Here is a 25287-nt window from a genome sequence, read left to right as displayed (position 1 = left end):
GCTAACTTTAAAACAAACAGACCATGCAATCCTGTCCTCTTACCCAACTCCACCTAACTAAGTACTCAGTCCCTATATTCCCTAATCCATTAGAATTTTAACATACTATCCCCTTCCCTTATACAGATAACTATTCCACCCCCCTATTCCCCTGCCCACCCTCTAACTCACTCTCCTTCATTTTACTCTCGCAGGCCTTTTTTGTCGCACAAAAATACTTGTTCAATTCACCCCCTTTTTCCCATTGTTTAATAATCCATCTCAGTATTGCGTTCTCATCCCCTCTCCCCAATATTTCCCGATGCTCGGCACTCAATAATCCATGTCTTAACCCCCTCGTTACCTCACAGTCTCTTAGCAAGTGAAACTCATCATTCACATCTCCACAAAGTACACACCTTGTCTTATCCCTCCCCTGTAACCAGCCTGTATTCCTTGGCAAACCTAAAAGCCACCACATCATCCCATATCGTTTTGACCTATCGACGTATCTAATATTCAACCCTGCTATCTCCTCTATTTTCGTCAAAACAATCAGCGAATTTCTTAGTCTGCTTTCCCCCAATAATTTCTGCCTATGGATATCTCTAATTCTCCTTTCCAGTATATTCATCCCTCTCACTTCTGTCTTTGACCAAACCTCCCCCCACAGGTGTCCTAATCCTATCCTCTCCAAATATCCCTTTATTTTTTCTAACCATCCACCCTTATACATGCTCTTAAATTGCTGTACATATGCTGCCTGTAATACTCTCCCACCTTCCTGTCTTTTTAAATTCATCCAGTATCTAACTATTCTTTTCACACCCTCTGATTCCAAATCCTCCCCACACATTAATTCCGCCCCTACATTTGCTGTACACCTCGGTAAGCCTATCACTAACTTAGCAAAACTACTAACAATCCTTCTTAGTTCCTCTCTTTTCTCATCCAGCCCCCAAACTTCTGCTCCGTATAATACCCTCCCAACGATTACCGACCTGAACACGAGTCTCAGTGTTTTATAACTGATCCCCGGGTACTTGAGTAGCAAATTTCTGACTGAGGCTAAGGCTGCCAATCCTCTATATTTCACTCTTTTGATCTGGTCACTCCAAGTTCCTTTATCATTAAAAATAACTCCTAGATATTCCAACTTCCTTACCTGTTCCAATCTTTCTCCCTGAATTACCCAATTCCCTTCTATCTTTCTTCTTTTGTCCACCTGTACTACCAATATTTTAGACTTATTTCCATTAATTTTCAATCCCCATTTCCTCGCAAATAGCATCACTGACTCTAAGGCCCTATTCATCGCCCCTGAAGTTAGCGTCATCAATAACACATCATCCGCAAATATCAGTCCTGGTACTTCCAAACCATTAATTACTGGTACAGCCCAATTTTCTGCCCCAAACCCCTCTAAAATATCGTTGATAAATAAAATAAACAGTATTGGCGATAACTTGCATCCTTGTTTTAAACCCACCTTGGACTCTAATGGTCCACTCATTCTCCCTTCTCCCAATTTTACACAAAACCTGACGTCCCTATATATTCCTTCCACTGCCCTCAACATCTTCTCCGAAATCCCTAACCTACCTAATTTCTCTAGTAGGGCCTCTCTATTCACCTTGTCAAAAGCTTTCTCAAAATCTATTGCTGCTACATAAACCGTACTTCTAGCCATATTCTTATACTTTTCTAAAATAGTCTTTACTATCATTATATTATCCACTGTTCTTTTCTTTTTCCTAAATCCCCCTTGGTAATCTGTCAAAATTTCATTTTCTTCCGCCCACCCGCTTATTCTGTTCGCTAGCACCCCAGTATATATTTTACTCAAAGAATCCAACAGAGATATACCTCTATAACTGTTCACATTGTTCCTACTACCCTTCCCCTTGTATATAGGGCATATAATTCCTGTTTCCCATTCCTTAGGGTAATTTCCTCCCTCAAATATCCTATTGAATAGTTTAACCATGCCCTCTATCATTATCTCATTTTTACTAATTTCCTTCCAAAACTTATTATTTATACCATTACACCCCCCGGCCGACTTCGCTCTGGCTCTGCTTATCACTCTCCGGATTTCCTCTCTTGTGATTTCTTTATCCAGGTCATAAATTGCCACTCTCCTATTCCTCCAAATTACTTCTTCTCCCGAACCTCTCCATCTATCACCCCCCTTTTTTCCTAGTAATTCATCAAAGTGCCTGACCCATTGCACTTCCTCAATACTCGTTCTCTCTATATTCCTTCCACCCTTAATAATTCTATTAATCTTATCCCAAACTCTCTCAAAATTGTTTGTCTTGCAGTCATTATTTATGGCTTCCATTTGTTCCTCTAACCACGTCTTTTTTGTCTCAGAGATTTTCTTTTTATACTCCTTCCTCAGTCTACAGAAAAACTCCCTTTCTTGGCTCCCACCTTTCCTTCTATATTCTCCTAACGCGTCCATCACCTTCCTCCGCAATCCTTCACACTCCCTATTAAACCATTCTTCTCCCTCTTTCTTCTTTCCTTTTCTAGCTTTCACCTTCTGCGCTATCATCTTTATTGGATGTAGCAACAATTCCAAGGCTTTATCAGTATTATTCTCTTCTAACGCCCCTTCCCACCCATATTTCAGAAGATGTAGCTCCTCCTTTACTACCCTATTCCAATCCCGGCCCCCCTTCTCTGTCCATTTATACTTATTATAACCACTCCCTCGTTTATCATTTGTCTCATCTTCCTTCATTGTACACTTCTCTTCCTCCCTTTTCAGCATAACCCTCACCGGGAAATGGTGTGATTCAATCCAATCTCCTATTTCCATACTTACAACTTCCTCAATCATCCCTTCCGAACTTAAAACCATATCTATCACACTACCCCCCTTCTCCGTAACATATGTCAATTTCCCCGTCCTGTCACCCTCTATCCACCCATTCAGAATATACAAATTTCCCACAGCACACATCTCTAGGAGCTTCTCTCCATAACTATTTGTAATTTTGTCCTCACTCCTTCTACTTTCCAACAAACACATTCCAACCTCCCTACTATAAACTGGGCTCTGTTCCCCTATTCTCGCGTTCCAATCCCCAAATAACAACATATCCTCCTCCCCTGGATACATTCCCCTTATCCTACCAATATCCACCAATAACTCTTCAAAAAAATATTTATTTGCATATGCTGAATTACTAGGGTGGCAGTAAACAAAAGCTAGATTTATTTTCTTCCTCCTTCCCTCACTCCCTCCCAAATTCAATCTCAGCCATATGGTTTCCATCATATCGGTCTCTATATCCTCTACTCTTTCACTAATTTCTTCCCTAATTAGAACTATCATCCCTCCTGGTGCTCGTCCCTTATTCCTCTCTTTTCTTCTATATTTATATTTTATCTCAAACCCCTTCCATGAAATCTCCCTCCCTGTTTCCAACCACGTCTCCAAGAGTGCCACAACATCAAAACTTTCAATTACTTCCCGAACTTTCTTGTTTCCTAATTTGTTCCTTAGTCCCTCAATATTCACACATCCTATCTTCCAATATAGTTATAACTTTCCCTCCCTCCCTTCTAGGTCTCCCCCTCTATTCTTACTTCTAGTATTTATCGACCTCTCTTCCTCTGTATCCTCCAACCCTTTACGTACTTTTCCCCATATGTCTTTTAAGCTCTTACTTCTGACTTTACTCATAATTTTTTTACCTTCTTGTCGATCTGTCTCCTCTTGACCTTTCTTATTCACTACACCACTGCACCCTGCTCTCACCCCTTCTTGCTGCTCACCCCCACTCACCCCCTCACTATTTTGGACTTCTGAATCCACCTTCCTTTGTCCTTTCTTGCTCACTGCACCTCTACACTCTACTCTCCCAGTTTCTTGCTGCTCACTCTCACCGTCCACTTCACTATCTTGATCTTCTGTCTCCCGGCTGCACTGCCCATTCTCTTCCGAGATACTCTGCTCTCCTGCCACGTCCCTCCTCCTCTTCTTTTCTTCTTTCTTCTTCCCATCTTGCCTTGTTCTCTCACCACCCTCAACCCTCTCGTTTTCGTCCATTTCCTTTAGCTTCGTCACTGAATGTACTCTAACCCATCGCCCGTTTGTCACCTCCAACCTCAGACCTCTTATTCGGGCCTTTAGCCCCTGGTTCCTCGCTCTCCATAGGTGCCTATTCAAGATCTTCATATTTTCACTTCCTTCTCTTCCCATGTCTCCTTTCACCCCTATTTTCAGCCCTTGTAAATTCTTGCTGTTACTTAACACAGTTTCTGCCATTAAGGTTTGGAACAATTTAACCCTAATTGGCCTCCGACCTTTGATTTTACCAACTCTCTCTACATCATCTATGTCTATCTCACTAAAGTTTATCTTCATTGCATCACGTATAACTTCCACCACCTTATATATCAGCTCAATCTTGCTCTCTCTCGCCCCTTCCTCAACTCCATATATAAATATGGCTTTTTTCAATCTCTCCTGCCTGTACCCCTCCGCTTCTTTCTTCATCTTCATCACCTCCTCTTTCAGATGTTTCACTTCCCCTCTCAATAACTCGATTTCTTTCTCGTTATTGACCACTCTCCTGCTCGATTCCTCTGTCTTCGCTTCAAGCCATTTCTTCATGTTCCCTATCTCCTTTCTCTGCTCCTCCATCATGTCCTTTATTTCCTGCACCTTATCCCATTGACACTTTTCCTGCATAACTTCACTTACAACCACCCTGAGTGCGGCCAAATCCTCCGTACTATATTTTCCACTGGTATTTGGGCCTGGGTTTACTTCCACCCCCCCAATAACCAGTAGCACTGCTATCACTGTCACCACCAGCACCGCTTCACTCATTTTCAATCCGTCCGTACTTATCACCAATCCACTCCTGGTCTCCTTCTTCTGCCTTGCCTGCCATTTCCCAATAGCGGCCCGGTACTGTTCAATGCCGACCATGTTTACAGCACGCACTTCACTACGCAACCTCTCTCCTCGACCGCTCGAGCTAGACTGGATTGTTAATAGTGACAGACGGGCAACCGTGCAACAAATCACGGCTCAATTCAACACAGGCCGTGCTAGACACGTCTCCCAGTGGACAATCCGTAGGAACATGGGTTCTATGGAGTATGGGAGGTGGCGCCGCACAGGGGTGCCACTGTTAACCCAACGTCATCGGGCACAACGAGGTGCATTTGTCGCCAGTTACCAGGGATGGACACTGGAACAATAGCCTAACGTGATATGGTCGGACGAATCACGATTTCAACTGCACCATGCCGATGGGAGGCACCGTGTATGGCGCAGACCACATGAAGCGATGGATCCCGCCTGCCTCGAAGGTGTGCTCCAGGGCTCTGGTGTCTCTGATATGGTCTGGGGTGCATTTTCCTGGTATGGTAGTTGTTCTGGAAGAGACTTTGAATGGTACGCGGTATGTTGAGCTGCTCGGAGACCATCTCCACCCATTTTTGGCCTTCCGGCGCCCAGACGGTTCTGCGGTGTTTCAAGATGATAACGCGCCGCCACATCGCTCCCACGTCGCCCGGGAATGGTTCCAGGAACATGCAGCGGAGGTCCAACGACTGCCATGGCCACCCAGGAGCCCCGATATGAACCCTATCGAGCATATCTGGGATGTCGTGGAACGCAGGCTCCGTGCCATGGATCCTGCACACACGAACACACCAGCATTTGCAGCCTCTCTGCAAACGATTTGGTGTCAGCTGCGTCCAGAGGACTGGGACTTGCCGACTCACTTCCACGGCTTCTCACTGCAGTTCGCAGGGCCAGAGGAGGCCCCACGGTATTAGGTGACTATCCCATGACATTTGCTAAGTCAGTGTATATCAATAACTGGAAGCCGAGATGTATCGACCCATAAAGGTAGGAATTAAAGAAATGAAAATAGATAGGAGTTAATCCTGGAAACTTATAAAACAATCCTTTGATCAACACAAAAATTGACAATTATCTGAATTTCTCGAGGGGGCTAAACAAAGGTGTTCGAAACTGGGGCTCCCGGCCGAACATATTGAGTGTCCAAGTGTAATTATACCTTCTTCTCAGTGGGAAATATTTGTTCTAAAGTTATAAGGTACAGTGCATGTGCCGAAGTAAATAAGCATGCGTACTGACGTCAATTCAAATGTTAAATATATCTATATATTTATAGAATTTGTGTACATCTCTTAGTTAGCCTCATGGTGTAAGGGTAGCGAGCATACCTCTTATTCGGAGGCTCCGGGTTCCATTCTCAGCCAGCTCTGGATCGGAGGGCTAGTTTCAGGTCAACTCAGCCTATTAAGAACAATTAATAAGCTATCTGACGGTGAGCTAGGGGCGTGGGTGCAGAAACGCTGAAGTAATTCATTCCGCCGAACACTGGTCACGCCGTAATCTGCAGGCCTTCGGGATGGGCAGCAGCCGCTTGGTAGGGCAATAAGTTTTGTCGTGTCATGGTATCTTCCTGAATGTATTTCGGCTCTTTAACTTGAAGAACGTGATGGCTCTGATACATCTGTTTACTGCATTATTACACATTAGTCCTGTTTCTTGATATGGGGTCGGTGATAAGATGAAATCATTTGGCATGTTTTTACGGCTGGGTGCCCTTGCTGACCTGAGTTGAAGTGTTAGTGAATATAAATTGAATGATGGTGGATGGAATTGGGCAAGGAGGTGGGAAGAAATCGGCAGTGGCCCGTGAATAGGAACTTTCCTGGCATTTGTCTGGAAGGGAAAATGGAAAACCACAGTAAAACATTCTCATGACAGTCGACGGTGGGGTTCGAAACCACTCGTCTGGCGAACTAAAACTCGGCTTCATAGCCATAGCGTGATAAACAAATGCAGCCACTCCGCTCGTTGTTTCACCTTTTCCTTTCTTTCTTTCTTTCTTTCTTTCTTTCTTTCTTTCTTTCTTTCTTTCTTTCTTTCTTTCTTTCTTTCTTTCTTCGTTTACCGTCCAGGGTTGGTTTTCCCTCGGACTCAGCGAGGGATCCATCCTCTACCGCCTCTTGGGCAGTGTGATGGAGCGTGATACATTTGGTCGGGGATAGAAGTCGAGAGGAGGATCAATACCTCCCTCAGGCGGCCTCATCTGCTATGCGGAACAGGAGTCTTAAGGGGGACGGGAAGATCGTAAAGATGGACAAGGAAGAGGGAAGGAAGCGACCGTGACATTAAGTTAGGTACCATCCCGACATTTACCTGGAGAAGAAGTGGGAAACCACGGAAAACAATTTCTAGGATGGCTGAGATGAGAATCGAAACCCCTTTACTCAGTTTACCTCCCGAGGCTGAGTGAACCCCGTTCCAGCCCTCGCAACGTGTTTCAAATTTCGTGGCAGAGCCGGGATCAAACCCGGGCCTCAGGGGGTGGCAGCTAATCACACTAACCACTACGCCACAGAGACGGGGTGGTTGCCCTGCTTCTCCTTATTTTAGTATAACACGACCATTTCGTTGGTAATTTGAATTTATCCTTGAAGCAACTTCTTAAAATGTATTGGGATTTAAAGGCTACGTTTATTGAAGCGTAGTGGTACTTCTAAGAAATAAACTGTGGCACTACAGTATATATACTTCTAAAAAAAAACGTCTGTCTGGCATTCTGGATGATCACAAGTGTTCATCCTATAATTTTTCATCAATAGCAATCTTAATTAATTGTATTATTGTTATTCTTTATCTGATTTACTTATCTCAATAAGTGTAACTGATTGCAAGGACATTTTAAATTAATACTGTAAAAATAAGGAAATTGTATGTGGTTAAGTATAAGAGAGGGCAAAGAGCCCTAACTTCGCCACTTAATAAAGACACAAATAAATAAATAAATTAATTAATTAATTAATTAATTAATTAATTAAATAAGTGTCCAGAAGAAACTGCCACAAATACAAGTAATTAGAATTATATTTCCCATTTGTAATGTAATGAAAAAATAATTTAAAAGCTGCCATGCAAATAGTAGTGCAAAATATTTTGTGAGACTTTCAAATATTGGTACAGATGTCATTGATCTCAATTTCAGTGATGCCGAGTTCTTTCAGGATGGCTGTATTCACTAACTACCTGATTTTGGTCAATTCCGTAATAAGAAACCTTAAGTAGAGAAACCATCCTTTCACTCAGGAGTGTCCAGCTCCACGGCTAAATGGTTAGTGTGCTGGCCTTTGGTCACAGGGGTCCCGGATTCGATTCCCGCCAGGGTCAGGAATTTTAACCATAATTGGTTCATTCCCCTGGCACAGGGGTTGGGTGTACGTGTCTTCTTCTTCATCATCATTTCATCCTCATCAAGACGCGCAGGTCGCCTACCGGTGTCAAATCAAAAGACCTGCATCTGGCGAGCCGAAATTGTCCTCGGACATCCCCGGCACTAAAAGTCAAACGCCATTTCATTTCACTCAGGAGTGGTGTTCTCAATGAACTTCTTTTTTTTTTTTTTTTTTTTTTTTGCTAGGGGCTTTACGTCGCACCGACACAGATAGGTCTTATGGCGACGATGGGATAGGAAAGGACAAGGAGTTGGAAGGAAGCGGCCGTGGCCTTAATTAAGGTACAGCCCCAGCATTTGCCTGGTGTGAAAATGGGAAACCACGGAAAACCATTTTCAGGGCTGCCGATAGTGGGATTCGAACCTACTATCTCCCGGATGCAAGCTCACAGCCGCGCGCCTCTACGCGCACGGCCAACTCGCCCGGTCTCAATGAACTAATATGCATGGATGTACCAAAGGTAACTCACCTAAAATCCCAATAGAGTGGGTTTTCATTCTTCGCGGCGGCATAGGTTTTAGAGTAAAGATTCCCTCGGCAATTTCCAATCCACACATCGTATCCACGATCGACTAGCAAGTAGGCTGTAACAATACAAGAGCGTTACTTTACATGGAGGTTCAGAATAGTAGGAGAATTAGTCAATGTTCTGAAAACTAACAGGTAAGACACACACACAAACACAACTTATACAGTTTATAACTAGTTGAAGCAGTATATTGTATCATAAAGTTAAGGTAAGGTGTATTCTGCCCAAAGGCAGGTCCTAACTTCCGCAGAGGTGTGCCTGAGCCGGAGTTTACGTACGGTAGGGTGGCCAGTTCTTTTCCGCTCCTCCATTACCTTACCCCTCACCAACAGCACGTGGCAACCCATCCAAATCTTGACCACGCCCAATGTCGCTTAACTTCGGACATCTCACGGGATCCGGTGTTTCAACGCGGCTACGGCCGTTGACGTAGCTTGCAGTAGAATCCATTAAAACATCAGCTAACCGAGCGCTGCGGCGCACAACTCGTTACGACTATGGAGCCTAGCTCCAAATTCGGGAGACGCGTGGGTTCGAAACCCACCGTCGGCTCTCCTGAGAATGGTGTTCTGTGGTTTAGCATTTTCATTTCCAGGGAAATGCCGGGACAGTTCCTGTTCATAGCCCACGGGCGATTCCTTCCTTCTCCTTACCGAAGTGAATTCACCATGATTCATTTCATCTCCATTAGAAGCTATGCTTGTATTTTTCTGTCGCTGGAGTGTGGTCGTAGACGGAAAGACACATACATTATCGTGCCTGAGAGCGGGGAGGGGTAAGGGGGAGGTACTGGTGGTTAAAAATCCCATCCCCCCTCCGTGGAAATTTTATAAAAAACAAAAAACAAACTGACAATGAAGAATAAACTCTTGGCCGTGCGGTTAGGAGCACGCAGCTGTGAGCTTGCATTCGGAAGATAGTCAGCCCCTAAGATGGTTTCCCGTCTTTTCCTATTTATTTTACGAGTGATTTTACGTCACACCGACAGAGATAAGTCTTATGGCGACGATGGGATAGGAAAAGCCTAGGAGTTGGAAGAAAGCGGCCGTGGCCTTAATTAAGATACAGTCCCAGCATTTGCCTGGTGTGAAAATGGGAAAGCACGGAAAACCTTCACGGGTGCCGACAGTGGGATTCGAACTCACTATCTCCCGGATGGAAGCTCACAGGCGCGCGCCTTTAACCGCACGGCCAACTCACCCGGTTTTTCCTATTTTCACACCAGGCAAACGATGGAGCTCTACTTTAGTCGAGGTCACGACCGCTTCCCTCCCACACCTAGCCCGTGTCGATGCTACTTAAAGCAAATTATTGAAAGTGTCCTCAGCTCAATGATATACAACTTCTTTCTTAATCAGTGTACCCTCCAGGATGGGTTCTTCCCTCGGACTCAGCGAGCGATCTCCCCTCTACCGCCTCAAGGGCAGTGTCCTGGAACGTGAAACATTGGGTCGCTCGATACAACTAGTCAGAAGGACCAGTACATTACCGAAGTGGTCTCACCTGCTATGCTGAACAAGTTCCTTGTGAGAAATGAGAGATTGGAAAGGATGGGCAATGAAGAAGAAAGAAAGTGACCGTGGCCTTAAGTTAGGTACCATCCTGGCATTTGCCTGGGGAAGAAGTGGGGAAACCACGTAAAACCACTTCGAGGATGGCTGAGGTGGAAATCTAACACCCCTCTACTCAGTCACCTCCAGAGGCTGACCCCGTACCAGCCCATGTACCACTTTTCAAATTTCGTGGCAGAGCCAGGAATCGAACCTGGGCCTTCGGGGGTGGCAGCTAATTACACTAAACACTACACCACAGAGGCGATCTACAACTCTTGTATCACTAAAAATATCTTCAGCCTAGTAAAAGCCTCTACAAAGTATAAATAAAAGAACATCATTTCTTTAGAGTTATTGAGTTACAGGCCTTGGAATGTAATTAAAACTTACGAAGAGAATGGTTTGGTCCCTGTATAATCCACATGTCCGTTTGATGGGCAAGGCCATGCATGAAGAAAACAGGTCCTTTAGAGACGAGAGATGGACGAGGTGGGAGATGGTGAAGTGTGAGGAGGTATCCATCTTCTGTCCGAACCACGTGTGTCTCCATCTCATAGCCCGCCTTCTTGCTGAGCTCTGTCTGTAACATTGGCAAGCTCTCTCAGACATTCAGTATTGGACCCAACATGGCATGCAGACTAACGTTCCTATGAAAATAATAATACACCTCAAGAATAATGTCCTGAATCGTGAGACTTTGGACCGGAGGATACAACTGGGGAGGCGGACCAGTACATCGCCCAGTCGGCGAAATCAACAAAACCTGGATTCATGAAATCAAGAAAGATTTGGAAAGAAACAACATAAGGGAAGAAGAAGAGACCCTAACGGAGGAGTAATAATCTTTCTTCTTTCTTAATCCGTTTACTCTGCAGGGTCGGTTTTTCCCTCGGATTCAACGAGGGATCCCACCTCGACCGCCTCAAGGGCAGTGTCCTGGTGTCCTGGAGCGAGAGACTTTAGGACGGGGGATAAAACTGGTCAGGAGGACTAGTACATCGCCCAGTCAGCCTCACCTCCCATGCTGAACAGGGGCCTTGTGGAAGGATGGGAAGATTGAAAGGGACAGGCAGAAAGAGGGAATGAAGCTGCCGTAGCCTTGAAGTTAGGTACCATCCCTGCATTTGCCTGGGGGAGAAGTGGGAAAGCACAGAAACCACTTCCAGGTTGGCTAAGGTGTAAATCGAACCCCCTCTACTCGGTTGACCTCCAGAGGCTGAGTGAACCCCGTCCCAGTCCTCGTACCACTTTTTAAATTTCGTGGCAGAACCGAAAATAGAACAACAACAACAATAATAATAATAATAATAATAATAATAATAATAATAATAATAATAATAATAACGTGTGGGCTCCGAAGGGGCTTGTTACAGGTCTTTCGAGTTGACGCCTTATAGGCGACCTGCACGTCTGTGAGAATGCGGCCCTAGATACGATGAATTTTAATGCTGAAGAAGGCACACACACCCAGCCCCCAAATCATCGGAATTAACCTATGAAGTTTTAAATCCCCGACCAAACAGGGAATCGGAACCCGGACATTCCTAAGATATAATACCTTTACCATAATATATTGGTGGTTGTGTATTGTTTTAGGCTAGTGGTGTGCAGCTTCTGAGAAATTGGCAACGAGCACATTGCATTGGCATAGGGGTGTGACGTCACGGTTCACTGTGCTCTAGTACACTGTATGACTGTAGGTTGCGTTAGTATTTATTCTCAGTTAACATAATGGAGCTTAATTTGGAAGGTTCGAAGCGGAGGCTCTCGACTTCGTTCTGGTTTTGCTCTTTTTCTTCTTTCATTTCCTAGTGACTTTACGACGCACCGACACGTATAGGTCCCATGGCGACGATGGGATAGGAAAGGGATAGGAGTTGGAAGGAAGCAGTCGTAGCCTTAATTAAGATACAGCGCAAGCATTTGCCTAGTGTGAAAGTGGGAAACCACGGAAAACCATCTTCAGGGCTGCCGACAGTGGGATTCGAACCCTCTATCTCCCGGATGCAAGCTCACAGCTGCGCGCTCCTAACCGCACGGCCAACTCGCCCGAAATTCTGGTTTTGAAATGAATGAAATGTATTCCACAGAGTCCATCATAACTATACCGACCAAAAAATCAGGGATGATCTTCGTGTTGTGTTAAGAGGGATGGTGCAATCTGATTGGCGGAAGACGGATTTTCTCTTACTTTGTTATTAAATACCACGATGAGCAACCCTGATTTAAGAAAACTCAAGCCGGCCAGGTGGGCATGATCGTTAAGGCGTTGAAGTCTATATGGTCTGACACCCTGGTTAGCCGGTTCGAGACCCTTTGGTCGAAAAATGTTCACCATCAGAATATTGGCCGACAGAGGAGGAGAGGTGGTGGTATAAAATTTCTAAACACTAGATTGCGTGCCAAATGCCGGGATTAAATTCATAACCTCTCCACATTCATATGGAGTGAGGGCATATAACGCTGTTGATAGTGATTCGTCCGTCGGATGGGGACGTAAAACCTTGAGCAGACCCCCTGGTATTATTCTACGCGCCAACACCGGATTTCACCCTCTCTCTACCTCATTATCATCATCATCCCACATCGAGCTGGGCAGGTCACGTATGGCGTCAAATACGGGGACATTATTTTATCCATTCGGGGAATTCTCACGCCCCCGGTCGTCTGCACTGGGAGCCTGTCTCCCGCCAAGCACTTTGCCGTAATGCGGCCAGCGCGCGTTTTTCGCACAAGATTTCCTCTACTTTATGAAGGTATTATGTATATACACATACTCACGTAATGAAAATGGCAGAGGAACAAAACACTGAGCACTAAACACGTGAACACTTGACTAAAGTGAACCTTACGCTGATAAAGCTCTTAGCAGACTGCATCGGAAGGGAGCTTGTGGCACCGAGAAGCGTATAACGGCAAAGTGCTTGGCGGGAGACAGGCTCCCAGCGCAGGCGACCGGGCGAGTGAGAATCCCCGGAACACATAAAATAATGTCCCTGTAGAAAGACCTGCACCGTACGTGCCGAACATGACCTCGCCAACTCCTGGAACTAAAAGTCACATGATAGATAGGTATGGAAGCTCAACAGTTGGCAAAATATTTAATTTGATATATCGACAAAAGAATGGGGTGGTTCTCGAAGGGAGTAAAACTAAGAAACTCCCAAGACCTCGCAAACATCGGAATCGGAAAGGAAATAAGTGTTGACTAGGGCACGTCATGTATAATGAATGTGACGAGCCGGGTGAAATAAATGGAAGCAATGCCAGAAACACAGTGCGCTGTTAGTACGCGAATCGTTTGACAAGCACAAATTGACGGCTAATCAGCTTCCTTCATATTCACTTCATAAAACATCGAACGATTTCTTCTGCTTTTCCTGATTGAAAACAATGTTGAAAGGAAGCTGCGTAAGGAAAATGTAGCAATCCAGAGGGCTGCGACGGATGATATTTAGGCTACTTCCAAACGTTCGAATATGCTGACAGCATTCTACCGATGGCAGAAGGGATTACGTTGAAGAGAATAAGGACCATTAGTAACGGCAATATTCTACTTCTCAGAGTACTGGTCGCGGAACTATTATGATAAAGGTTGTATTACATAGCTTCACTTCGTGGCATGTTGTTTGGGTCATCAGTCGACAGACTGGTTTGATGCAGCCCTCCATGCCACCCTATTCTCTACTAACCTTTTCATTTCTACGTAACTACTACATCCTAGATCTACTCCAATCTGCTTGTCATATTCATACCTTGGTCTACCTCTACCGTTCTTACCGCCTACGCTTCCCTCAGAACCTATCTGAATAAGTCCTGGGTGTCTTAATATGTCTACCATTCGATCCCTTCTTCTGGTCGAATTAGACTAATTCAATTCAGCACTTCTTCATTCGCGATTCGGTCTACCCATCTCACCTTTAGTATTCTTCTATAACACCACATTTCAAAAACTTACATTCTGTTCCTTTCTGGAGCCAGTTATCGTCCATGTTTCCCTTCCATGCAATGCCACGCTACAGACGAAAGTCTTCTAAAGCACCTTTCTAATTCCTGCACTAAGTTCGAATTGAACAAATTTATTTCCTTAGGACTGACCTTCCTTGCTTGTGCTAGTCTGCATTTTATATCCTCCTTACTTCTACCATCGTCAGTTATTTTACTACCCAGCTAAAAATATTCATCTACTTCCTTTAAGACACATGTGTTTCACGAGGAATAAACGGGATAAATACACTTCTTTTTTTTCTTTTACCGCTTCTCCCACATCTGTCGGGTCACTGGTGAGAACTGTGTCACACATTTGGATTTTCAATGTTTACGTCCGGATGCCCTTCCTGACGCCATCCCTGCATGGAGGGATGTGATCACTATCGCGTACTTCTGTGGTGGTTGGTAGCGTAGTGTGTTGTCTGAATATGAAGAGGAAGGTGTTGGGACAAAGAATTAATCAGACGCGAATAATATCCCCGACTCGGCCGGGAATCGAACCCGGAATCCTCTGAAACGAAGGTCTCAACGCTGACCATTCAGCCAATGAGTCGGACAAAGCGGATAAACTACACGATGATCTTATTTTTACCGTCGAGGCTGATTGTTGCTATCGCGCCTAAGGCAATATATGCCATGAGGCCGCGGATCACACTGTCCGAAGAAAGAAGAAAGGTGTAATTCACCTTTCCATCACTAGCGAATTAGTGCTTATCTTAAATCCTAACCAGACAGGTTGGCAGCCCTGTGGACCGGTCCTCTTCGAGAAACAAACAGATGATACTCATTATGCGCGTAGATGTTAACAATATAATTGCCACTAATGCCAGGGTACAAGGGGTATTTTCCGGCTCGTGTACAGATCGATGTTGCCTCATTGCTGTTGTCACTGTCACCTATTCTTGCGAAGTCTTACCACTGTGCATATTTTACCATCTACAGTTACGCTGTTCCCCGTATTCTCTGAGAACATAGAACTGTTACTGTAGGCATACAAGTGTTTTACAATTTGGGGTTGCGAGCCAAAGGTCCTTATCTTCAAATGGCTACTATAAGGCATATTACGTCTAAAAATAGTTGCTATTTGCTTTACGTCGCACCGACACAGATAGGTCTTATGGCGACGATGAGAAAGGAAAGGCCTAGGAATGGGAAGGAAGCGGCCGGTGGCCTTAATTAAGGTACAGCTCCAGCATTTGCCTGGTGTGAAAATGGGAAACCACGGAAAAAACATCTTTACAGGGCTGCCGACAGTGGGGTTTGAACCCACTATCTCCCGGATGCGAGCTCACATCTAAAATTAGTGGTCGTCGGTCGGGAAAAGGGGCGGTCGTCTTAAAGGGACTAAAATACATTAGTGAAATGGAATAATAATTCTATTCCGGATTAAAACGATCGGGGTGAGAGGGGAGCCTGTTTGAACAGGTGATCATCTGTAGAGGTTTTGCTGTATTATTCGAGGAAATTTGGAGGCGACATTCACCGTGCAAGACCACCATTTGGGCCTTGTCGAAGAAACTGGAAATCAAGGGGACTTCATTTACACGACCACGGAGGAGATCGTCTAAACATGTTGAAGAAATTCAGGCAGTGATAGCGGGCGTGGGCTACTGGCAAGGACTTTGCAGAATATGGCGCACCGGGTTCAATCCTGCCTGGATGCAATTAGTGGCCACTTCTAGCATATGTTTCGATTTCTTCACATTCCGAACAAATTAAGGTACGTCCAGTTCAAATTTCGTTGCTATATCGTCATTGTTATTGGAATTATCGAGGAAATATTCTGTAGTGAATGGGACACTGAGAGTGTTCCCATTCCGTAACCGTAACGAATGGCTGGCTACCGTCCACACGCTATGCCGTAACTGTAGATGGTTTGCCCAGCGGTACTTTCTCTTAAAGCTCCATCACATCCGTCGTTCCGTGAATCATAACCGAGTTGCTTTAAATCTTAAAATAGCTATTACATTAACATGCTCATTCATTATTTATTTTTTTACAAGTTGCTTTACGTCGGACCGACACAGATAGGTCTTAGGTTGGCGATGGTATAGGATTGAGAAGGAAGCGACCCTGACCCTAACTAAGGTACAGCCCCAGCATTTGCCTGGCGTAAAAATGGGGAAACCACCGAAAACTATTTTCAAGGCTGCCGACAGTGGAATTTGAACCCACTATCTCCCGATAGCAAGTTAATAATGTTATTGTTATTACGTCCCACTAACTATTTATGACGGTTCTCGAAGACACCGAGATGCCGGAATTTAGTCCCACAGGAGTGTCTTTACGTGTCAGTAAATCTACCGACACGAGGCTGACGTATTTTATCACCTTCAAATACCACAGGACTGAACCAGGATCGAACCTGCCAAGTTGTGGACAGAAAGCCAGCGCCTCAGCCGTCTGAGCCACTCATCCCGGCCCCTGAATGCAAGTTCACAGCTGTGCACCCTTAACCGCGGAACCAACTCGTTCGGTACTCATTCATTTCACCTGCCTACGTTTGATGATTATATTCTGAACAAATCAACGAGCCGCTTCGTGAGCGTAGTCTATCATCACTCCTTCATGTAACATGCCGAACTGATAAAATCCAAGTTCACTGAAGCACAATTTTTAACTAATGGACTACCCGTGATTAAATGCTGGATTGCATGTTGATACTTTCTTTATATTATAATGTAAGCATCGATCCATGCCCATTATGTTGTTCACAAACGTAACGCTGTTCTTTTACTGTAGGGCACGCTATCATCTGCGCGGATATACAAAATATTATCCGCATCCGCTAATGGTTATCCGCATCAGCGAATTGTTATCCGCGGATATTGTAAAAATTAACTTCAGTATACAACACCCAAAGTATTGAAACGAATAGATCTTTTAATACAGGGTGATTAATTTAAAAGTTCAGAGTGGAGTGCCGAGGATTAGGCGTGCTGAGAAGCGGAGACAGCGAGCGCAGTCCCCGCAATGACAAGCAGGTATAGTCGGCTCAAAGAAACGGCATGATTACGCTTATAGAAACTAAACTGGGCAAATAAGTAAATGAATAAACAAATAAATAAATCAACTAGGAAACTAAACTGAACGTACCAGTAATAAATAAATAAATAAATAAATAAATAAATAAATAAATAAATAAATAAATAAATAAATAAATAAATAAATAAATAAATCAAGTAGGAAATTAAACTGAACTCACCACTATTTACATACAATATTGAAAGTGATTTCCTTCAGCTGCAATGCAAGCTTCACATCTTGTAATGAGATTTCGAAACACACTTTGTAGTTCATGGACACCGATAGAAAGGACAATGTTCCTAATTCCAATTTTTAATTCTTCTGCAGTTCGACGATTTTTTTTTTTGCTAGGGGCTTTACGTCGCACCGACACAGATAGGTCTTATGGCGACGATGGGATAGGAAAGGCCTAGGAGTTGGAAGGAAGCGGCCGTGGCCTTAATTAAGGTACAGCCCCAGCATTTGCCTGGTGTGAAAATGGGAAACCACGGAAAACCATTTTCAGGGCTGCCGACAGTGGGATTCGAACCTACTATCTCCCGGATGCAAGCTCACAGCCGCGCGCCTCTACACGCACGGCCAACTCGCCCGGTAGTTCGACGATTATTCCTGTAAACTTTTCCTTTAAGATTTCCCCATTGATAAAAATCACAGGTGCTTACATCAGGCGAACGAGGGGGCCATAAGCCTTAAATGATGATCTGATCATCATCGAACACTTCTCGTAACCGTCGCATAGAGCTACGCGCCATATGGGCCGTTGCACTATCCTGTTGGAAATAGTCGTACCTTTTCTATTCTTCAGTCAGTTCAGCAAAAAATTGTTCCAGAATGTTGTGAATATAACGGTCAGAAGTAATCGTGTCCTGAAAAAATATCGGACCGATAATTCGTCGGGCACTGATAGCGCACCACACACCCACCTTCACATCGAGCAGAGATCTCGGCTGTAAAATGTGCGGGTTGTCTGTATCCCAGATTCTATTGTTCTATGAATTGACATAACCACTCAAATGAAACCAGGCTTCGTAGCTCATAAAAAGAAAGTTCGGATCCACATACCGCCGTGGACACTATTCATTAGCCAATTGCAAAATCGTGTTCTTGCATTGAAATCTATAGGTAGTATGTTATGGAATGAATGCGTCCGATAAGATCGTAAATGTAACAATTTTGTTGCATTACGTGCTGAAGAAAGTGAAATATCACTTTCCTTAGCTACTCTCCGAAGCGACTTATGTGGACTGACCTGGAGTCTTGCCTGTATATCTTCCAACCTCTCCCTTCGCTTCTTTTTCTTATTGATTACGGAACCAGTGAAATGAAATGAAATGTCGTATGGCTTTTAGGGCCGGGATATCCTAGGACGGGTTCGGCTCGCCAGGTGCAGGTCTTTCTATTTGACTCCCGTAGGCGACCTGCCCGTCTTGATGAGGATGAAATGATGATGAAGACGAAACATACACCCAGCCCCCGTGTCACTGGAATTAACCAATTAAGGTCAAAATCCCCGACCCGGCCGGGAATCGAACCCGGGACCCTCTGAACCAAAGGCCAGTACGCTGACCGTTCAGCCAACGAGTCGGACACGAAACCAGTACTACGCCACTTATAAACGAGCTGATGCACGCAGCGTTTTGATGCTACTGTCGCACTGGGAAATTGTCTACGGAATTTTCGAAGGCACCTTTTAACTGGTTTATTCTTCTTGTGCAAATAACATTCGACCAACAATTTTCTTTGCTCTATAGTGTATTTAACCATCGTGATAATAACCTCACAACACACCTTAAAAGTCCAATAGTTTCAAGCGAACTGAGGGACAGAGTGCTAAACAGCTGCGCGCTGGCAGTGAACACTTCTTATCTCGCCAGTGTTGACAGAAGCCATATGGCGCTCGCTCAGGAATTCCTAAGGCATGCGAGCAGAAGTCTGAACTCTTAAATTATTCTCCCTATATAACACAATAGGCCTGATACCTGGCATCAGACCCCCACAGTCACAGATTTATGAGGGACTTTTCCTTGTGATAACTACCGACGTAATGATCTTTGTTCCTTTCTTCCATTACTTGCGGGCAGGAGCCAGTTGGGCGTAGGTTAGATTTACGGTTTTATGGTTTCAAGGCTTTTTATATAAATCACAATTCTCCCATACAACTGTCAAGGGTCACCTAACGACAAGCAGAAATAAGAGTATAAAAAAAACCCATGGCACTACAGCCCTTGAAGGGCCTTGGCCTACCAAGTGACCGCTGCTCAGCCCGAAGGCCTGCAGATTACGAGGTGTCGTGTGGTCAGCACGACGAATCCTCTCGGCCGTTATTCTTGGCTTTCTAGACCGGGGCCACTATCTCACCGTCAGATAGCTCCTCAATTCTAATCATGTAGGCTGAGTGGACCTCGAACCAGCCCTCAGGTCCAGGTAAAAATCCCTGTCCTGGCCGGGAATCGAACCCGGGGCCTCCGGGTAAGAGGCAGGCACGCTACCCCTACACCACGGGGCCGGCGAAATAAGAGTATACCTGAGTGAAAATTAATAAACTTCTTTATCCGCGGATATTGTAAATATTATTAGCAAAATTATCCGTCTGCCGTACAGCCTGCATCCACCAAGGCAGTAACTTTGCGGAAATCTGCATCCGTGCAGGGCTCTAGTTGTCAATATAGAACCTGACCAGATAGCGTAGCACGAGGAACTCCAGCCGCCGAGTTGTCACCTCCTCTTCCAAGTTCTACTTCTGGCTATTCCGAGTGGGTGGCCCTCGTATTTGACCTAGGACAGCCCACGGCAGTCCCTGTCTCTCAGGGCTAACAGCGAGGCCCCAAGGAGAGAGAGAAAGCGAGTTAGTTTGACGGCGACGAAAAGGGAATGAGATGTATGGATGGATAATTTTATAAGTAAATTTAAAAAAAGCAAAATCATCTCCGTACAGGCCATGAAGGGCCCTGGAGGGGTGAACCTAGGCACTTGATGGGGTAGAATGGTTATTTCTAAGCCCTGCCGCTTCCCCCCCCCCCAGGAATTAACCTGGTACTCATTTTTGGTGTGGGCGGAGTGAACCTCAGGGCCATGTGCACCTCCGGAAGTGGAAAACTCGTTTCTTACATTTATCGACTTCCTGACGGGGAATCGAACCCACATCCTTCCGGGTGAACCAAGCATGCCTTTACCGCCTCGGCCAGGCAGATTCTAAACATTTCATAAGGCATGGAGGGAATTCAAGAATTATCAGTTAAAAATATAACACAATAAAATAAAACTATTGATTTTTCCTGTTTTATTTTTGAATTCAGGATGTTCCGCCTCTGTGGTGTAGTGGTACCTATGATTAGCTGCCACCCGCGGGGGCCCGGGTTCGATTCCCGGCTCTGCCACAAAATTTGAAAAGTGACACGAGGGCTGGAGCGGGGTCCACTCAGCGTCGGGAGGTCACTAAGTAGAGGAGGGTTCGATTCCCATCTCAGCCATACTCGAAGTGGTTTTCCGTGGTTTCCCAGGCAAATGCCGGAATGGTACCTAACTTCCTTGTCTATTCCTTCCAATCTTCCTATCCCCCTCCCCCCACAAGGCCCCTGTTCCGCATACCAGGTGAGGCCGCCTGGGAGAGGTGCTGGTCCTCCTTCCCAGTTGTATCCCCTGACCCAATGTCTCACGCTCCAGGACACTGCCCTTGAGGCGGTAGAGGTGGGATCCCCCGCTGAGTCCGAGGGAAGAACCAACCCTAGAGGGTAAACGGATTAAGAAAGAAAGAATCATTTAGGATGACACCTGACACTTCTTTGATTTAACCAACTTAGTGACACCGAAGAATTTTTTTTTTTTTTTTTTAGTTGAACGAATGAGTAATCCTGATTACAATGTCCTAGTTTTGCTCTTAACGGGCGAGTTGGCCGTGCGGTTAGGAGCGCGCAGCTGTAAGCTCGCATCCAAGAGATAGGGGGTTCGAACCTCACTGTCGGTAGCCCTGAAGATGGTTTTCCGTGGTTTCCCATTTTCAAACCAGGCAAATGCTGGGGCTGTACCTAAATTAAGGCCACGGCCGCTTCCTTCCCATTCCTAGGCCTTTCCTGTCCCAACGTCGCCATAAGACCTATTTGTGTCGGTGCGACGTAAAGCATATAGTAGTTTTGCTCTTGTTATGACTTATGATATGTCTTTGCAAAGGTGTGTTGTATATTGGTTATTCGCCTTGAAGGCTGGTTTGATTCTCAACAGGTAAATCATTATCTATTATTGATGACCTAGGTGTCACTGAAAAGGCATAGAAGGGAAATGAGAGGGATATTTTCCCGTTGCTTTTCTCACCAAGCCAGAAGTTGCTATTACATATCAGTCTGCCAAGCCTAGTGAAATGCATTCATTAACCGACCCTATGAGCGATATTTTCACACAGTTCATATCAATGGCACTACTAGCATCGTTCATACTTCAGTCACTTTCATATTATCAAAGCCAAGGATGAGAGTGACATTGGACATTGAAAGTAACAAATTCGTTCTAGCCCGTACCGGAAGATATAGTGCACTGTCTAGCCAGCAAAGGCCTGGATAAAAGTGCACGGAACCCTTTTTTAAGTACCTGTAAAATATTATTATTATTACAACTTCCCCCATGCGGAGGCTGCCACAAGGACAAAGTATGTCGGCTACACAGTATTTTATCTTCTAAGTTATTACCTATCTTTCAAAACTGTTACATTGAAGCCTCACGGGTTCTCTCTGAAATGTGACTGGAGCCTGCTCAAAGTTTACAGAAAAGGGCGTCATACAAATGAGTAATACAGGCGGCATTTCTTCGTTGTTTCTAAATCATTGTGGAATTGTTTAAAGATTTCCGCTCTTAAAATCGCACAAGTCACATGGTTTCGAAGACGAGAATTTGTCAAGTGATTTCTCCTGTACCTAATTGTTCTTGGAACAATTAAAGTTATATCTTAAAACCATGAGTTCTGTGTTACATACTGGGGCATATTGAGTAGAGGTGGCGATGGGGAGTTGTTAGGGAAAGTTCACTAGGGGAACCTTGAGCTTCCCACAAAATTACCCAGCTTCCCCTCCATTCAAATGTCAAAATATCTCTGTCTTAAGCCTCAAAATTTATCCTGCACTACATTATTTTAAAGATATATTTTAATGATGCAGGGCTTGAAATTGAATTTACGAAATTCCATAACAGCACTCGATTGAGCAGGAGAGAGGGTGATCGCCAAGGTATTTTGGCGACGATGGGCAGGAAAGAGTTAGGGATAGGAAGGAATCGACTGTGGTCCTGATTAAGGTACAGCCCCAGTATTTTCCAGGTGTGAAAATGGAAAACCACGGAAATCTATCTTCAGAGCTGCCGACAGTGGGGATCGAACCCACTATCTTCCGAGTGTAATCTGACAAACCGCGCGGTCACTGGCTCAGTATTTATTGCATTAAAATCATTGTTTTTGGCATGCGTTACCTTAGTTCATAAAAAACTACAATTATTGCCCTTACCGCAGTTAGAAACAATTCGGGTGATTTCATCCGAGCCTGGTAAATTAGGTGTGGGATACTCTTAAGCCCAGCCATGGCTTCTGCCAGTGCCAGCATCATGGACGTCAGCAATATGCGTTTAACCATCCTTCTGAAACAGAACACACATGAGCAGTCATTTTCTATGATCAAAGAATAGTAACAATAGAGGCTAGAACTATTTAATTAATACTACCTATTTAAAGAGTAGCGATTGTAAATTTCTTACAATAATTACTGTGGGTGGGAAGTCTATCCCTTGTGAATGACTCTTTTTTTTCATCCCGCTAGCTCCCTTATCTTCAAGAAACATGTACCTGAAGCTGAGAAGAATTCTCTTTCAAGGTTTTAAAAGTTACACACCTAAGAAGTACTTTATAGCCTTTTACTCCCTGGCCATGTAAGCGCATACACTAAGGGTACCACCTTCCTCTTTCTCCCCTTTTAATACTGAAGGTAGTGATTTATAGTTATTTTCTAACCATTGGGTTTGATTTAGTGTCACCAACCATACAGTTTACAGACCCCATTTGTCGATACGACGTCTTAGAGTTACAGTTAATCTTGCACGTTGGCACTATGTAGTTATGATTTATTCGTGACTTGCTATAGTTCACTCCATGTTAAGAAAACAGTATTGCTCTTATGACAACAGGGTTGCCGTATCGAACGGCTCTGGTCAATACCATCACGGGAAAACGGCAGCACATAAATGTGCGAAATTCACTATTTAAGTTCAAGATAAAAAACGGAAGAAACTAAGCTGCAAATCACTTTTATGAACTAAAGGGGACGGGGATTTACAGGAGCTATTTTTGGTTTGTACGGAATCTGAGGTACACTACGGCACGTAAAAAACCTCAGCATTGATTGATATGTAAGGCAAATTGGGGCAGAAAAATAGAAGAATAATATTTTTTATGGGCTCGAGGGGTAAGAGATGCATTTAATTGCATTTGATAAATTTCCCCAGATAACGCGTGGTACTACTGTGCTGCCGTATCGCTCAAAAAAACAATAGTAAAAATTAAATGCGGTCGTAAAAAAGTGGTAAAATTAAAATGCGCTTAAGAAAGAACAGCTAAATTGTTGTATGTCCTCCGCTCTCTTCGCTCAGCGCCAGCCAGCCGCACGCACGCAAGCGTGAATCATTCGAGACTCGACGCGCAGTCTTCAGTGCGCGTGTCTGTTACGTCGTGTGCAGTATATAAGGAGCTCCCTGTCTGTCACTCATGAGGATTCTCCCCAGTGTCCTGCTCCAGAATGCACTGAATGTCGAACACGGAGGCTACTCCTCTTAAAAATGTGTCTCGACCAGGTGGACGGAATTCTGGTAGTATGAGGTTTCACCTCAGGTCACTACTCCACTGTCCCGTTCCTTCATCCATGTCGAGCCCCGATGTTGTATGCCACACATCCCCAAGCTCACTCAAGCTCCGACACACACATTAGATTCTCTAATTTTGAACATAGCTTTCATTTAGTACAAGCTTATGAACTCAGACACTTCAAGTTAGAAGGAACTCTCTTAGCTAATCTATGCTAGTGCAAATGATAGTTTTCAACTATCACGAACTATATCTTTCCCAAGAACTATCTTTTCAAGATAGCAGTGAGTGTAAATACATTCAGAGTGTACATAGTGTATAGAACCAGAAACTCTCTCAAGATTAATCATCTACTTTGCTTCAAGACAATTTTATGTTTTATTCCTGTACATACTGTAGAATTCTGTGTGAAGCAAATAAATAAGTTGTGTTCTTGTAAACCTTATCTTGTTTACAACACAACTAACAAAACCAAACACAAATAAAACACACAGCAATTGTTTTATCAGTACAAGTTATGCCGTGACGTATCGCTGCACACCACAACACCAAAATCTTCAGTAACAACTTCTGTACAGTACGAAAATAATTGTGAACGCACACAAATGCTATACAACATACAACCAACTCTCACTCAACACAAGACAATTACGCACTGATTTAAAGCACACACACACAACAAATAAGTACTGTAGATGACTCCAGTACAGAACTGAGCTGCCGGCGGTTCACAGAGTAAGTGACTACACGAGGCTTGTACCAGAGCAACACAGAAGAAAGAAAATGAAGGGAGGCAACGAAACGATGGCTGTTCCTGCCATTGTGCTTCCTCCCTACCAATATACTTATGAAAAATATAATATTATGTAGTTATTTTAATCACTCATGGGCAAAACTGCCTCATCCCTTTTATCAGTCTTTCATAATGCATTACAAAGTACAGTAAAATATACCTTAATTACAAGGAATTGTGGGTGTCTCAGAGGGTGGTGTGTTCACTCCTTGTAGGTCCGTAAGAGCAATACTGTTTTCTTAACGTGGAATGAGCTATAGATTATACAAACTACTACTTCCGTATTATGAAAATTGCTAGTGTT

At 44.2% G+C, this 25287-nt stretch overlaps 1 protein-coding gene across 1 annotated transcript in view; it reads right to left on the bottom strand.

Annotated features, from left to right (window-relative positions):
• Positions 1–25287, bottom strand: part of LOC136875736 (lipase 1) — a 222707-nt gene that overhangs the window by 164212 nt on the left and 33208 nt on the right. The window contains exons 2-4 of the mRNA XM_067149308.2: positions 22845–22974; positions 10732–10921; positions 8729–8843 (exon numbers count right to left, since the gene is read on the bottom strand). Coding sequence (XP_067005409.2) covers positions 8729–8843; positions 10732–10921; positions 22845–22970 — 431 coding nt within the window. The 5' untranslated portion in view covers positions 22971–22974. The remainder of the gene's footprint in view (positions 1–8728; positions 8844–10731; positions 10922–22844; positions 22975–25287) is intronic.

This window comes from Anabrus simplex, chromosome 6, assembly GCF_040414725.1.
Source record: "Anabrus simplex isolate iqAnaSimp1 chromosome 6, ASM4041472v1, whole genome shotgun sequence".
Lineage (NCBI taxonomy): Eukaryota > Metazoa > Arthropoda > Insecta > Orthoptera > Tettigoniidae > Anabrus > Anabrus simplex.
The sequence above is the reverse complement of the archived record's forward strand: the minus strand, read 5'-3'. Positions and strand labels throughout refer to the sequence as shown.